This window comes from Lampris incognitus, chromosome 1 (genome assembly GCF_029633865.1).
Source record: "Lampris incognitus isolate fLamInc1 chromosome 1, fLamInc1.hap2, whole genome shotgun sequence".
Classification (NCBI taxonomy): domain Eukaryota; kingdom Metazoa; phylum Chordata; class Actinopteri; order Lampriformes; family Lampridae; genus Lampris; species Lampris incognitus.
In genome coordinates this window covers 74,702,536-74,719,454 of record NC_079211.1, presented here as the reverse complement: position 1 = coordinate 74,719,454, position 16,919 = coordinate 74,702,536, and the positions used below count along the sequence as shown (strand labels likewise).

The following is a 16,919-nucleotide window of genomic DNA, read 5'->3' as shown; positions in this document are numbered from 1 at the left end:
TTATTCCTGACCTGACTTGTGACTGACCCGACCTATTCCTGACCTGGCTTATTACTGATCTGATTTATTCCTGTTCTGATTTACCACTGATCTGACTTATTCCCGACCTGATTTATTACTGACCCGACTTACTACTGATCTGACTCATTCCTGACCCGACTTATTCCTGGCCTGGCTTATTACTGACCTGACTTTTCCCTGACCTGGCTTATTACTGACCTGACTTATTAATGACCTGATTTACTACTGATCTGACTTATTCCTGACCTGGCTTATTACTGACCTGACTTATTAATGACCTGGCTTATTCCTACCCGATTTATTCCTGACCGGGCTTACTCCTGACCTGGCCTATTACTGACCTGACTTATTCCAAACCTGACTTATTCCTGACCTGGCTTATTACTGATCTGACTTATTGCTGACCTGGCTTATTACTGATCTGACTTATTACTGACCTGACTTATTGCTGACCTGGCTTATTACTGATCTGACTTATTACTGACCTGACTTACTACTGATTTGACTTATTCAAGACCTGACTTATTCCAGACCTGACTTATTCCTGACCTGACTTATTCCTGACCTGGCTTATTACTGACCTGGCTTGCTACTGACCTGGCTTATACATGAACTGACCTATTACTGACGTGGCTTATTCTTGACCTGATTTATTCCTGATCTGACCTACTACTGACTTAGCTTATTCCAGACCTGACTTATTCCTGACCTGATTTACTACTCTCCTGATTTATTCCAGACCTGACTTGTTCCAGACCTGACTTCAATTCAATTCAATTCAATTCAATGTATTGTCATTAAAAACAATGTGCAGGCGCATGTTAAAAATGAAATGAGGGCTGTGGCTTCACCAAACAGTGTAAGACAGACACACACAAACACAGCAAACACAGTAAAAGATATACACACATGAAGACCAAAAGCTAAAATAAGTTAAAAAAAGAGTACAAGAGTACAAAATATTTAAAAATATCTACAGACATTGGGTGGTCAGGTTCAGGTGGGCAACAGCTTGTGGAAAGAAGCTGTTTTTGAGCCTGGTAGTGCGGGCTCTGAGGCTCCTGTAGCGCCTCCCAGAATGCAGGGGGGAGAACAGTCCATGGTTGAGGTGGGTGGGATCTCTGCTGATGCTGAGACCCCTTCGAAGGCAGCGTTTGTGATAAATGTCTTATATGGCTGGGAGCTGGGTACTGGTGATATGCTGGGTTGCCTTGACGACCCGCTGCAGAGCTTTCTGGTCTACTGAGGTGCAGTTGCTGTACCACACCGAGATGCAGATGGTCAGGATGCTCTCTATGGTGAAGAGGTAGAAGTTGGTGAGAATTTGGGGGATAGACGGGTGCTCCTCAGCCTCCTCAGGAAATGCAGGCGTTGTTGGGCCTTTTTCACAAGGGCCTGGGTGTTTAATGTCCACGAAAGGTCCTCACTGATGTGGACTCCAAGGAATTTAAAGCTGGAAACAAGCTCCACTTCCAACCCATTGATGTGTATGGGGGAGTGGCTGCTGCTTCTAGACCTCCTGAAGTCCACAATCAGCTCCTTTGTCTTCTGCACATTGAGAACAAGATTGTTGGTAGTACACCATAATGTGAGGTGCTGAATCTCGTCCCTGTAGGCCGTCTCGTCATTGTTGGTGATATGGCCAATGACTGTGGTGTCATCTGCAAACTTAACTATAACATTTGAGGGGTGACTTGACAGGCAGTCGCGGGTAAAGAGGGAGAAAAGGAGGGGGCTCAGAACACAGCCTTGAGGGGCACTTGTGCTGAGGTTCAGGGTGGAGGAGGAGTGGTCACCTAACCTAACAGACTGAGGTCTGTTGGTCAGGAAGTCCAAGGTCCAGTTACAGAGGGAGGGGTTGAGGCCAAGGGAGAGGAGTTTGGCGGTTAGTTTGGCAGGGATGATAGTGTTGAAGGCAGAGCTGTAATCTATAAACAGCATCCGGATGTATGTGTTGTTTAGTTCAATGTGGGTCAGAGCAAAGTGCAGGGCAGTGGCAATGGTATCCTCAGTAGACCTTTTGGGACGGTAGTCGAACTGATGTGGGTCGAAGATGGGGGGGGATAATGTTTTTGATGTGAGCCAGAACCAGTCTCTCAAAGCACTTCATGGCAATGGGGGTGAGTGCTATTGGTTGATAGTCATTCAGACATGTGGGTGTTGGTTTCTTGGGGACAGAAATGATAGAGGTGGTCTTAAAGCATGCCGGGACTATGGATTGGGACAGTGAGAGGTTAAATATAGTTGTGAAGATCTCAGCCAGCTAGTCGGCACATTCCCGGTAGACCCAACCCGATATGCCGTCTGGTCCGGCAGCGTTCTGTGTGTTCACTCTGTGCAGTGATTCTCTGACCTCTGCGACTGACAGAGTGAGCACCTGGTTTTCTGGGTGGTTGGGGATTTTTGTGGCTGGGTCAGTATTGTCCTTGTCGAAGCGGGCATAGAAATGATTTAGCTCGTCTGGCAGGGAGGCATCATGGACAGTGGGACCGCTATTGGAGTTTTTGTAGTCTTGTGATAGACTGAATGCCTTGCCACTGTAAAGTTTTGAAATAACTCAAATACCATGAAGCTGTGTTTTGGAATCTTTAGTGAAACCTTTGCATAATGACAACGGTACATCTGCTAGTGTATCTGCTAGCCGTGGCATACTAACACACCTCTCTTACTCTGCTACTTCCGGGCTTAACACTTAATTTAGAGCTCCCTCGTGACCAGAATAAACATTAAAACTAACACCAGAAACACTACTAAACATGTTACAAAGCATGGACATTACAACCCTCCTTTCCTTACTTTTTTTTTTAACAATAACTATTAACCAGTCCAACTCAAACTTTCTCTTGCATTATACCTTTTAGTCAGTTCACCTTAAAGTCAGTGAGGTATGACGCTGGGTATCTTTGAACAGGTGACTGTGGCCCAGGGGGCTTAGGGGCTAAGGGCTCTGTGATTTGTTCAGGGTGGATTTCGGTCCAGTCCATGTCTTTCAACCCACATTGCTGAGAGTGGTGATTTTCAGCCACCGGGAGGATCTTGAAGTGGGATGAGTTTCTGGTGATGACATGGTCATCATGTTTGGCTGTCACCATGGAGCCTTTGATGGCGATGATCCTGTATGGGCGGGGATTGTAAGCAGGGCATAGCTTCCCTTTCCTCTTTTGATGACACAGGACCCTGTCGCCTACTTTCACAGCCAAAGGAGCAGCATGGCGCATCCTGTCAGCATTGTGTTTCATCCTGTTCTTTGCCACTGCATCTGCTTGTCGTAGCTTTGCATCAGCCTGAGACTGGGAGGGAAGAGGAGATTCAGGCAGCTTAATTCTGAGGGGCCTACCGAACAGCACATCTGCAGGCGCCATTCTAGTTGAGCAGTGAGGCGTGGCACGGTAGTTGTGGAGGAATGCGTACAGAGTCTGTTTCCATTGGCGTCCTTCAACGTGGGCAGCACGTATGGTCTTTTCAAGGGTACGCATGAAGCGTTCAGCCTCAGCATTAGCCTGAGGCCACATCGGAGTTATCTTCCTATGCCTGTATGTAGCGAAGTCTGTATATTCCGAGCTTTGGAAGGGTGGGCCGTTGTCAGTTTTGACCTCCAGTGGAATTCCCAGTGTAGAGAATATTTTGTCGAGTTTAGGGATCGTAGCTCTGGCTGACATGGACTGCAGAACCTCTACCTCTGGATACCTGGAGTATTCATCTATGACCACCAAAAGGTAATCACCAGAAGGGAATGGACCACAGAAGTCCACACCAACTTTTTCCCATGGTGACGATGGTAGCTCAAACATGCGGAGAGGTTCTTGCATGTGATTAGGCAAAACAGCCTGGCATGGAATGCAGCCAGCTATCATGGTTTCTATTTGTCTGTCAATGCCACGGAACTAGACTTTCGCTCTGATCAACTTCTTAGTTTTGACCACCCCCTGACGGCCTTCGTGTGCCAGTGACAAGGCCCTGATTTGTAATGAATGAAGGACAACGATCCTCGTGCCTCATAGCACAGTGTCATCTGTAGCGGTCACAGTTAGTTCATCTTTGATTTTCTTGAATGACATTAGAGCAGCAAAATCCACTCTGTCAGCAACATGTTGTTTTTTGGACAGGGACTCCCATGAGCCTTCTTTGATGAGTCGAATGACTTCGCACAGAGTGGGGTCAGTTTTGGTAGCCTCTTGAATTTCACTCAGTGTCACTGCCTTATGGACAGCATTTGCTGTAACAAAGTTGACATATTCTTCCGCTTGTCTTTCATTGTCTGAAATGGCATGAGAGTATGTGATACTCGTGCAGGGTGGCATGACATATAGTCTGCCGGGTTGTCCTTGCCAAACTTGTAGCGGACTGTGTAGTTGTAAGGCTGCAAACATAGACTCCAGCGCTCTATACGAGCAGGTGGCTTGGATTTGGGGTTGTTGAGAATCCATTCCAACGGTTTGTGATCACTGATAAGTGTAAAGGGTGCTCCGTAAAGGTATATGTGAAAATCTGCACAGCCCCACACAATCGCAAGTGCTTCCCGTTCTGTTTGTGAGTATTTTTGTTCAATGGGGGACAGCGCTCTACTTGCATAGCTTATCACTCTAGCTGGTTCATTTGGGCCATTCCTTTGTGCCAACACAGCCACAAGACCTACTGGACTTGCATCAACTACCAGTTCAGTTAGTCTCTCTGGGTCAAAGTAGGTCATCACCGCATCACTTGTTAGACTTTGTTTCATCTCATCAAGAGACCTCTGGTGCTATCCGCCCAGGTCCAACGAACAGTCTTTTTTGTAAGTTGGGTTATTGGGGCAAAATCCTTGATGAAACGGGCACTGTAATTTGCCATGCCCAGAAGACTGCGGACCTCACTGGCATTAGTCTAAGCAGCAGCATCGTGAAGCGCCTGAACCTTCTTGGGATCCGGAGAGAATCCTCCATCTGAGAACGTGTATCCAAAGAAGTCCAGAGTGGTTTGTGCGTATGAGCACTTGGCCTTGTTGAGAGTTAGGTTCTTCTCCCTCAGTTGCTGAACGTTTCTCCAAGAGCTTGGTCATGGGCAGCTCTTGTTTTCCCAAACACTAATATGTCATCACTTAGGTTGATTACCCTTGGGATGCCATCCAGGGCTTGTTGAATGGGATTTTGTAACGTCGCAGCCCTACATGAGTGGAGAATGTTGTGATATATCGAGAGGATGTCTCTAGTTGTAGCTGATGATATCCACTGTTCAAAGCTAGCTTTGAGAAAAACCTGGCTCCATTGAGTGATTGTATCACATCATCTACTGTAGGTGTGAGCTGTTGTTTCTGTTTGATGGCCTGATTTGGTATCCTCATGTCCACACAAATGCGCACTGCTTCCGGGTCTTTTGGTTTTGGAACAGGAACGATTGGAGTGACCCAGGGAGTGGGACCATCCACCTTTTCGATGATGTCAAGGTCTTCTAGACGTTGCAGTTCAGCCTCAATTCGCTTCCTTACATGAAAAGGTACTCTTCTGTGAGGTTGTGTGACAGCAGGGACATCTCTCTTTATGTGCAACTTGACTTAAAAGTCATTCAGTTTTCCTTTCCCCTGAAAGAGGTCAGCATACTCAGTGAGATCATCCACTGCCCTCACTTCTGTCTGGGTTAAAGTTCTTGTGGGCTGCTCTGGCTGTTGTGGAGATGTGTGAAGAGCATTGGTGATTTTGATTAGTCCCAGTTGACTGGCAGTGTCATAGCCCAGTAGACTGCCATTACTTCCTTGTAGCAAATGGAATGTTGCATTTGTGAAGCGCGATTTGGATTCGACCCGTGAGGTGAATTTTCCTAGGGCAGGCAGTGGTGTGCGTGAACCATAAGGAAACATGGGAACCATGAATTTGGTGAGTGAGAGCTTCTGTCTCAGTCTCTGGTAAGTTGTTTCATCGATAACATTCACAGTTGCCCCTGTATCAAGCATCACTTTTACATTGCAGTCACTAACCTTTATTTTGGATGTGGGAGTTTTGCTTCTGATTATGAGACTGTGTACAGATACTTCTCAGAAGATTATGTGCCTTCGTTGCTTGTTTCTTGAGATGTGATGCCACTGGTCCCACTGGTGTGCACATGACGCACTTCATGTCGACCTCTGATTCCCCCTTGTGGCCGCTGAGAGCGACAGCATTTTGCGAAATGTCCTTGTTTCCCAAACGCTTCTGCGTGTTTCCCCCCGTGCCGGGCACGACATATCTTCACGGTTGGGAAAGATACCAGAGCAGTTGTAGCATCTTTTCTTTACAGCTCCCCTCCCCACATCTACTGCCAGAACATCTTCCCTTAGATTACTTTGAGCTGCACGTTGTTGTGTTTGTTCCATTCCCGATGCTTGAATCTCCACTAGTGCCATGGTTCTACCGCGTGAGAGGAGTTTGGTCAACGTCATCTCTGATTTCTGTAGTGCGTGACGCCGCAGGTTATGACATGTGCACATTTGAATGATCATAGTTTTGATCTCTTTCAACACCAGGAAAGTCGCAAGTTGCTGCTAATTGCCGCAACCTGGTGTGATAGGAGTCGAGTGTTTCCCCTGCTGGTTGCTTGGCTTGTCTGAATTTGTAGGTCTCGTAGGCTATGTTGATTTTAGGGGAGAAGTACTCACTCAGTTTGTCTTTTGCTCGTTTATAGTCCTTTGCTCCCCCAGTGTCAATCAGGGTATCAAAGATGTCCTGTACGCCTTCCCCTGCATCATGTAGAAGCGTCGCACGCTTCCTTGTGTCATCCTTTACACCCAGAGCAACTACCAAGTTTTCAAAGCGCCGTAGCCGCTTCTTCCACCGGACAGCTGAGTCCTGTTGGTCACTTATATCAAAGGCAGGGAACGACGGCAATGCAGCAGCCATGTTAGTTGAAAAACATTTTGAGTCCTCGTCGCCACTGTAACGTTTTGAAATAATAACTCAAATACCATGAAGCTGCGTTTTGGGAGCTTTAGTGAAACATTTACATAATGACAACGGTACATCTGCTAGTGAATCTGCTAGCCATGGCATACTAACGCACCTCTCTCACTCCGCTACTTCCGGGCTTAACACTTAACTTAGAGCGCCCCCTAGAGCGCTCCCTTGTGACCAGAATAAACATTAAAACTAACACTAGAAACATCACTAAACATGTTACAAAGCATGAACATTACAGCCACATTCGCCGGGGATCAGAGTTATTGTGAAAGTGGTCCTCTATTCGTAGGGAATATGTATGTTTGGCTGTTCTGATGCCCTTTTTGAGGTTTTATCTGGCTGCGCTGTAGGCCTCACAGTTACCTGAGTTGTACACTGCATCCCTTACTTTCAGCAGCTGCCGGACCTCACCGGTCATCCAGTTTCTAGTTTGGAAAGGTGCAGATTGATTTTGTTGTTGTGACACTCTCAGTGCAAAAGTTAATGTAGGCTAGCATGGCAGATGTCTGTTCATTAATGTCTGTATAGGAGCCATGGGTAGCTGAATGTGCAAAAATACTCCAGTCTGTGTTTTCAAAACAGTCCTGGAGTTCAGAGACTGCTCCTTCTGGCCGGACAGTGATTGTCTTTACTGCTGGTTTGACCCGTTTTATTGGGGGTTTGTAGGCTGGGACCAGGAACAGGCAGAGGTGGTCAGACTGCCCCAGATGAGGGCAGGGAGTAGCCATGTATGAGTCCTTGATGTTTGTATAGAGATGGTCCAGGGTGTTTTGTCCCCTAGTGGGGCAGGAGACATGCTGATGGAATTTGGGCAGTACAGCCCTGAGGTTAGCCTGATTAAAGTCACCACCTATGATAAAGGCATTGTCCGGGTGTTGGGTCTGTTGTCTGCTGATGGCACATTGTAGCTGCTTCAGTGCTACCTTAGCATTAGCATGTGGGGGGATGTATACAGCGGCGATGGTAATGGCCGTTAGCTCCCTGGGCAGGTAAAAAGGCCTGCACTGAATCATAAGCAGCTCCAGATCAGCAGAGCAATGCCTTTCAACCATCTTTATATTGTTGCACCAAGAGTTACTGACATAAATACCTCCTCCGCGGGTCTTGCCGGAGTCCGCTGTCCTGTCGGCACGGAAGGCTGTGCGGCCCGCTAGCTCGACTGCCGAGTCGCCATGTTGCTGTTGAGCCAAGTCTCCGTAAACATCAGCAGACAGCAGTTCTGCAGCCTTTCCTGAGAGGACAGCCGGAGTCTTATCTCCTCCATTTTGTTAGCTAACGACTGGACATTAGCCATGAAGATGCTGGGGAGGGACACTCTGAAGGGAGCGCTACTTAGCTTAGCATGTAGCCCGCCTCGTTTCCCCCTCTTCTGTTTACGTTGCCGACAGGGGGCAGTGTTTCCACTGCGAGGCCGGTGAGGGGATCATATGGATGGGGGAGTTGTCCGTGATGGTGGAGGGAAGTGAGTAATCCCTTCTGAGGTTTAACACTTCCTGACGGCTGTAGAAGAGCGCAGGACCTACACTTGTAAATACACTTAAAACTAACGTATAAATAACAAAGAAAACACGACACTGAACAGGGAACCACAGTAGCCGCTGCGTCCAGCGCGCCGCCATCTTGTCCTAATGGGACAAGATGACTTATTCCTGACCTGACTTGTTCCAGACCTGACTTAATCCTGACCTGACTTAATCCTGACCTGATTTACTACTGACCTGGCTTATTCCTGACCTGACTTATTCCTGACCTGATTTATTCCTGACCTGGCTTATTCCTGACCTGACTTATTCCTGACCTGACATACTACTGACCTGGCTTATTCCTGACCTGACTTATTACTAACCTGACTTATTACTGACTTGACTTATAACTGATTTGACTTATTACTGACTTGACTTATTACTGATTTGACTTATAACTGATTTGACTTATTACGGACTTGACTTATTACTGATTTGACTTAGTACTGATATGACTTATTACTGATCTGACTTATTCCTGAGCTGACTTATTACTGATATGACTTATTACTGATATGACTTATTACTGATCTGAGTTATTCCTGAGCTGACTTATCAATGACTTGACTTATTACTGACCTGACTTATTCCTGACTTATTATTGATCTGACTTACTACTGACGTGATTCTTGACCTGACTTATCCCTGACCTGATTTACTACTGACCTGACTTATTCCCCTTCTTCTTCTTTCGGCTTATTCCGTTTCTCAGGTGTCGCCACAGCGGATTTTACAGTTTCCATTGGTGCCCTGTGAGGGCACAGCATCCATGGTGGCCATTGTTTCCTGGACCTCGACCGATCCGGTGTGGTCTTGTCAATCCGCATACTGATTTGGCAAAATTTTACGTTGGATGCCCTACCTGTCACAACCACTAACCCTATGGACTTATGCCTGACCTGACTTATTCCTGACCTGACTTATTAGCAGGCAATCACACGAGATGAGAAACTTTCTATCAGACGGTAAAATTATATTTATTTAAAATTATACAAATATTTCTTCTGTTCAGATGTGACACAAACACATAGAGAACATGTGTGTTTGTGTGGGAGAAGGTGTTGACTGACCTCCGTTTATTCAGATGTAATGTTGAGTTTCAGTAGCAACCCCCCCGCTCTCTATCTTTAATGACAGTGTTTGTTAAATGGAAATTGTTTTCTATGGTGTGCTCTGAAGATGTTTAATAAATCTAACATTGTGAAATGTTTTGTTCGCTGACTGAGAACATTGAGTTCTGAATCTGACTCAAGTCAGAGGTCCTGAGAGCCTCTTGAGGACTGACATCAGGTCACATCTGCCTCCCCTTTAATAGATTGATTAGGGACTTGTTTAAAGACAGATTACTCTTCTCTCCCACAGACGTCTGCGGTTTAACGGAGGTTTACGCCAAACAGCTTCAGCTCAGCCTCGGCTCTGAAAATGGAAGTTCATGACACGTCTTATTAAAAATGAACAAAATCACAAGTCAGTTTTATTTGTGTGGCCCAATATAACACATTACAAATTTGCCTCTGGGGGCTTTACAGCAACACAACATCCTGTCCTTAGACCCTCACATTGGATAAGGAGCAACTCCCTAAAAAAAAAACTTAACAGGGACAAAAACTAGGAAGAAAGCTCAGGGAGAGCAGCAGAGGAGGATCTCTCTCCCAAGACGCACAACGTGACATGATGTTGTGTTCACACAATTTACACAATACAACACTGAAAGAGGATAACACAATTATAATGGACGTACAAAATATATGAAGAAGATGATAAGGAGGATGCCAAGCAGTGTCCAGACGCTAATGGAACAGCCCAGGACCCGAGCCACCTGACCACCATCACCATGGAGACCTGACAGGAGGACAGACTACACGTGCACACAGGGGAGACTCTCATCGCACCTTTCACACACACACAAGAAGAGAAAGGAGAAGACATCATGCAGAGATAGAGAAAAGACACGTGAGAGAACAGAACAGTTTGCAATAGTCAATAATCTATACTGTATAATCTATACTCTATAATCAATACTATATAATCAATACTGTATAATCTATACTATATACTATATAATCTATAATCAATATTATATAATATATACTCTATAATCTATACTGTATAATCAATACTCTATAATGTATACAGTATAATGTATACTGTATAATCAACACTATAATCTATACCATATAATCTATACTGTATAATCAACACTATAATCTATACTGTATAATCTATACTGGATAATCAACACTATAATCTATACCGTATAATCTATACTGTATATTCTGTACTCTATAATCAATACTCTATACTCTATAATCAATAGCGTATAATCTATATAATCTATACTCTATAATCTGTGCTGTATTATCAATACTATATAATCTATACTCTGTAATATATACTGTATAATATATACTCTATTATCTATACTGTATAATCAATACTCTATAATCTATAATCTATAATGGTTGGTTGTTAAATTCATTGAGACCGAAACCGACCCGCCATGCAGCCCAGGTTGTGAAACAATCAATTTAAAGACAACTGATTGTAGGTTAAGACAAAAAGATGAGTTTTAAGTTTGGATTTAAAGTTTTAAGTTTGGATTTAAAGACTCAACAGACTGATGGTGTGATGGCAGCAGGCAGGTTATTCCACAAGAAGGGGGACCGATAGGAAAAGGCCCTGCTGCCACCAGCTGACTTGTTTTTAACTTGGGGTCACACGGGAGCGCAGTATTCTGAGAGCAAAGAGCTCGAGATAGAAGGTACGGTTTAAGGAGGTCAGACAGGTAGGATGGGGCAAGACAGGTAGGATGGGGCAAGACAGGTAGGGTGGGGCAAGACAGGTAGGGTGGGGCAAGACAGGTAGGATGGGACAAGACAGGTAGGATGGAGCAAGACAGGTAGGGTGGGGCAAGACAGGTAGGATGGAGCAAGACAGGTAGGATGGAGCAAGACAGGTAGGGTGGGGCAAAACAAGTAGGGTGGGGCAAGACAGGTAGGATGGAGCAAGACAGGTAGGGTGGGGCAAGACAGGTAAGATGGGGCAAGACAGGTAGGGTGGGGCAAGACAGGTAAGATGGGGCAAGAATGGTAGGGTGGGGCAAGACAAGTAGGATGGAGCAAGACAGGTAGGGTGGGGCAAGACAGGTAAGATGGGGCAAGACAGGTAGGGTGGGGCAAGACAGGTAGGGTGGGGCAAGACAGGTAGGAGGGGGCAAGACAGGTAGGGTGGGGCAAGACAGGTAGGATGGGGCAAGACAGGTAGTATGGGGCAAGACCATGAAGGATTTTGTAAGTCAGCAGAAGCACCTTGTACTCTGATCCAGCATGGCTAGGGAGCAGTGAAGGGAGGCAGCTCGCGGGTTCACTTGACTAAACGAGAGAAGAAGAAGAGAGAACACGTAGCCGAGTGTCGGCAGCGTGTAGCCTTTCTTGTTGTGTGCCATGTTTTCTTACTAGCTGATGGATGGGACGGCGGCTGAGTAGATGACGTCCTCCTCCTTGGACACCGAAGACGAGTCGGCCGCCGTCCCCCGCTTCTGGTCTCGGGTCGCTTGAGTATCAGAGAACACGTTTCTCCGATATCTGCTGTGTTCTGGATGCTATTCCATTCCAAGCCTGTAGGTGGCACTAGGCGCCTGTTGTGATGCTGTTTGATCCTATGGGGCGAGATGAAGGGGAAGAAGTAGCGCGTGCGACGAACTCGAGCGGACGCAGTAAAGTTGCGTGAAAGTGTTCTGTGTTGTTCCGTGCTTCCGTCTTCACACCAATACACAACCATATCGAGCGCTGTGACACACACACACACACACACACATATATATTATATATATATATTTGTTTTGTTTTTGTCTGTTGGGAGTGTTTGCATGGATGGATGGATGGATGGATGGAGGGAGGGAGGGAGGAGTACCAAATGCAGGACCAGGACGTCCGTCCTCTCCAGGAGGGGGTTTCTGACCTCTCTTAATACCACGCTCGGTATCTTGGCATGCCACGTCATACAGCTCGCCCAGTACCCCAGCAGGTCGTGCGCTTTATTCTGCGCATTTACTTCAAATAAAGGCTTGACTGACATTGAGGTGAGGGGGGGGGGATGCGTTTCAGTCCATTAGTTGATGAATTGGACTTAGGTAGCGTGCTACTACCAGACCCCGGCCACGTGTCCTGTCCCAGCACAAGTCCCCTCTGGGCTCCTCTTGCTTCATTCCCACCGGAAGAGGGACGAGCACAACCCGGTAACATGCGCGTCACGCGCCAGCCAGCGCCGCCTCCGGCTGAACACTGCCACGGCTGCTGCGGGGCACGCGGTCCGGCCCACCGAGCCAGAGGGGAACCCCTGCTTTCATGGCGTGACGTCACTCAGCGGAAACGCGGACCGTCGCCGTTTACAAAAGCACTTCTAGTTTATGCAAAACTGCAACGGAGACACGAGTCCGACACCGTCCTCCACCAGCAGACCACACAGGCCGTCAGTACAAACCGCTTAGTACCGCCTACAGTTACGTTTGAAAGCTAAGCGACCTCTAGCGGCCATGTAAATAACCACAATCTGGTGTCTCGAGTGCCTTGTCATCATATAATAATAATAATAATAATAATAATAGTAATAAATCTTATATGGCGCTTTTCTAACACTCCAAGTGGCTTTACAATAAACGGGGTGAAACAAGACAACACAACATACAGGGGTGGAGGGGAAGGGGGGGCTACGAGAGGGAGAAGCGGCAGCCACACACATGGCGCCAGCAGTACTCTCCCACTTAAACACACAAAAGGGCAAGCAAAACAAACATCATACATCACAGATGAAGCCTGAAGAGGTGAGACCTTTGACCTTCGATCATATGACCTTTGACCTTCATTACCAATCAAAATGCGACGAGCAAACAGATGGGGGAAGTGCAAGAAGTGATGGTTTTACTTCACAAATCTTCCCAGGCTATGTTTGCTTACGTCCACACCTTCACTTTGCATGGACAATAACAAAGTCCCCACGTCCTCAAACCAGGGTAGCAACAAACCACCTATGTGGTCGTATGGGTTGGAGGACTTGTCAGAGAGCCCGGATGTAGCTGCGGTAGCCAAGCACGGAACTTCAGTAAGCTATACAATAATGGCAATACTGCTTCACTGTGTTGGAGTTTGAGTTTAGCACGGTTCCCAGCTTCTGAGCTCAGTGAAGATCACAGCTCATCTTCATAGCTGCTCTAGATCTAAAGGATGAAGAAGAAAACGTGCAACGCTTCTGCATTGTGCAGGGCCAGGTGTACAGGACATCTGTGCTACGCTCACCGACACCGGGGACGAACCGGGAAGGGAACAAACAGCAAAATACAGCTCAAGGAACCTCAAGGGAAGATGGTCTGGCTGTAGATGTGGGGAGGGGAGCTGTGAAGAGAAGGTGCTCAATCTGCTCTGGCACCTTTCCCCACCGCGAAGGAATACAGATACCGTGCCCGCCCGCCCGCCACAGGGGGGACATATGCAGCCATGTGGAAAACGAGGACAATTTGCAAAATGCTGTGGCTCCAAACGGCCACAAGGCGGCAGCAGAGGTCAACATCAGAATCAGAATCAGATGTATTGTCAAGTACAAGAACGTACAAGGAACTTATCTTGGTACGTTGGTGCAAGAGGGAAAATTAACAGTAAACAGTAAATATAAAAGTTAAAAAGAATGATAAATAAAATATATTCACAAGATATAATAAAGCAGAAATGAAAGGAAGGTGCAATGAGGTGCAATCAACACCGGTTCAGAGTTGAACAGGAGACCACGTGGCAGCCCGATGCCTGGCACTGGGTAGCAGCAGCTGTATTTGCAACACGTTAAATTAGAATGTTAAGAAGTGATTTACAGAAGAAGAGTTATTTACAGAAGAAGAGTTATCTACAGAAGAAGAGTTATCTATAGAAGAAGAGTTATTTATAGAATAAGAGTTATCTACAGTAGAAGAGTTATTTGCGGAAGAAGAGTTATTTACAGAAGAAGAGTTATCTACAGAATAAGAGTTATTTACAGAATAAGTTATTTACAGAAGAAGAGTTATTTACGGAAGAAGAGTTATTTACAGAGGAGTTATTTACAGAATAAGAGTTATTTACAGAAGAAGAGTTATCTACAGAAGAAGAGTTATTTACAGAAATAGAGTTATCTACAGAAGAAGAGTTATTTACAGAATAAGAGTTATCTACAGAAGAAGAGTTATTTACGGAAGAAGAGTTATTTACAGAAGTGTTATTTACAGAATAAGAGTTATCTACAGAAGAAGAGTTATTTATGGAAGAAGAGTTATTTACGGAAGAAGAGTTATCTACGGAAGAAGAGTTATCTACAGAAGAAGAGTTATTTACAGAATAAGAGTTATCTACAGAAGAGGAGTTATTTAAAGAAGAAGAGTTATTTAGAGAAGAGTTATTTACAGAATAAGAGTTATTTACAGAATAAGAGTTATCTACAGAAGAAGAGATATCTACAGAAGAAGAGTTATTTACAGGGTGGTGCGGGTTTTATGCAGGGTGTCCATATACAGAGAACACAGTAGGGTAGTAGATAAGACGGGGTGGGTGGGTGGCATGTCAGGATCTGTGAGTGTCTGGGGGCTCGTCTACTGTTGTAGGGACCAAGCTCTTCTTGTGGCGTGAGGTGTTTGTGTGTATAGACCTTAGCCTCTTGCCAGGGCAAAGGCCATGGCCTGGGTGGAAAGGGTCGGCCATGATGTTTCCTGCAGGTTGCAGCCACTCACCCCCTCAGCAGAGAGAACGACACGCTGCAGTCTGCCCTAGTCCTTGGCAGTGGCAGCAGCATCTCAGATAGGGAGGGAGGAGGTGAGGACAGACTCGGTGATGGCGGTGTAAAAGTACACCATCATGATGCTTTGGCAGATTGAACTTTTTCAGCTGCCACAGGAAGTACATCCTCTGATTTGCCTTCTTGGTGAGAGAGCTGGGTGATGATGGTGCCCAGGAAGCAGGAGGTTTCCGCAGTGTTGGCTGGGGAGCCACAAGGTGGTGCAGCCGGGTGGGGCTGGGTACTTTCTGAAGTCCACAGTCATCTCCACCGTCTTTACAGCGTTGAGCTCCAAGTTGTTTTAGCCGCATCAGGGCAGCAGATGGTCATTCGACCACCTGTAGGCGGACTCTTCCCCACCAGAGTTGAGCCCAATGAGTCAAGTCAAGTCTATTTTATTTGTGTAGCCCAGTACCACAAGTTACACATGTGCCTCAGGGGGCTTTACAGCAACACAACATGCTGTCCGTAGACCCTCGCCTCGGATAAGGAACACCGCCCTAAAACCCTTTAACAGGGAGGACAACTAGGAAGAAAGCTCAGGGAGAGCAGCAGAGGAGGATCTCCCTCCCAAGACGCACAACGTGACATGATGTTGTGTTTACACAATTTACACAATACAACACTGAAAGAGGATAACACAATTATAATGGAATTATAAAATATATGAAGACTATGATGAGGAGGATGTCAAGCAGTGTCCAGAGGCCACCGGAGCAGCTCAGGACCTGAGCCACCTGACCAGCATCACCATGTGAAAAACAAAAAATAAACCAAACCCCCCCCCCCAAAAAAAACCAAAACAAACAAAACAAAACAAAACATGAGTCACACGTCTGAGTGAGAGAAGGCTACAACATCAAGATAACAAAATTATACAGATTTATAAGATATATAAAAAGAAAATGTGATGCGGGGGAGGCCAAGCACTGTCCAGGTGGTGACCACCATCACCATGGAGACCTGGGAGGAGGATAGACTGCACGTGCACACAGGGGAGACTCACATCACACCATTTATACACAGAAAGGAAAGGAGAAGACATCATTCAGAGAGAGAGAGAGAGAGAGAGAGAGAGAGAGAGAGAGAGAGAGAGAAAAGACATGTGAGAGAAGAGAACAGTTTGCAATAGTCTATAATCAATACTCAATAATCTATACTGTATAATCTATAATCTATACTGTATAATCAATACTCTATAATCCACACTCTATAATCTATACTGTATAATCTATAATCTATACTGTATACTCTATAATCTGTACTGTATAATCAATACTCTATAATCTATACTGTATAACCAATACTCTATAATCTATACTGTATATTCTGTACTCTATAATCTATACTGTATATTCTGTACTCTATAATCTATACTCTATAATCTACACTCTATAATCTTTACTGTATAATCTATACTGTGTAATCTATAATCTATACTGTATAATCCATAATCTATACTGTATACTCTATAATCTGTATTGTATAATCAATACTCTGTAATCTATACTCTATAATCTATACTGTATAATGTATACTGTATACTCTATAATCTGTACTGTATAATCAATACTCTATAATCTATACTGTATAATCTATACTCTATAATCTTTACTGTGTAATCTATAATCTATACTGTATAATCCATAATCTATAATGGTTGGTTGTTAAATTCATT

The 16,919-nt window shown here is 45.3% G+C and overlaps 1 protein-coding gene across 1 annotated transcript; it reads right to left on the bottom strand.

Moving 5' to 3' along the window:
* Positions 1-2,117: 2,117 nt before the first annotated feature.
* LOC130109256 (uncharacterized protein K02A2.6-like) lies at positions 2,118-12,180 on the bottom strand. The gene is made up of 3 exons (XM_056276059.1): positions 11,905-12,180; positions 10,191-10,341; positions 2,118-9,865 (listed from the first exon to the last, which is right to left on the bottom strand). Exon 3 carries the CDS (start codon positions 3,873-3,875, stop codon positions 2,883-2,885), a length of 993 nt encoding a protein of 330 aa, XP_056132034.1. The 5' UTR covers positions 3,876-9,865; positions 10,191-10,341; positions 11,905-12,180; the 3' UTR covers positions 2,118-2,882.
* Positions 12,181-16,919: the final 4,739 nt, after the last annotated feature.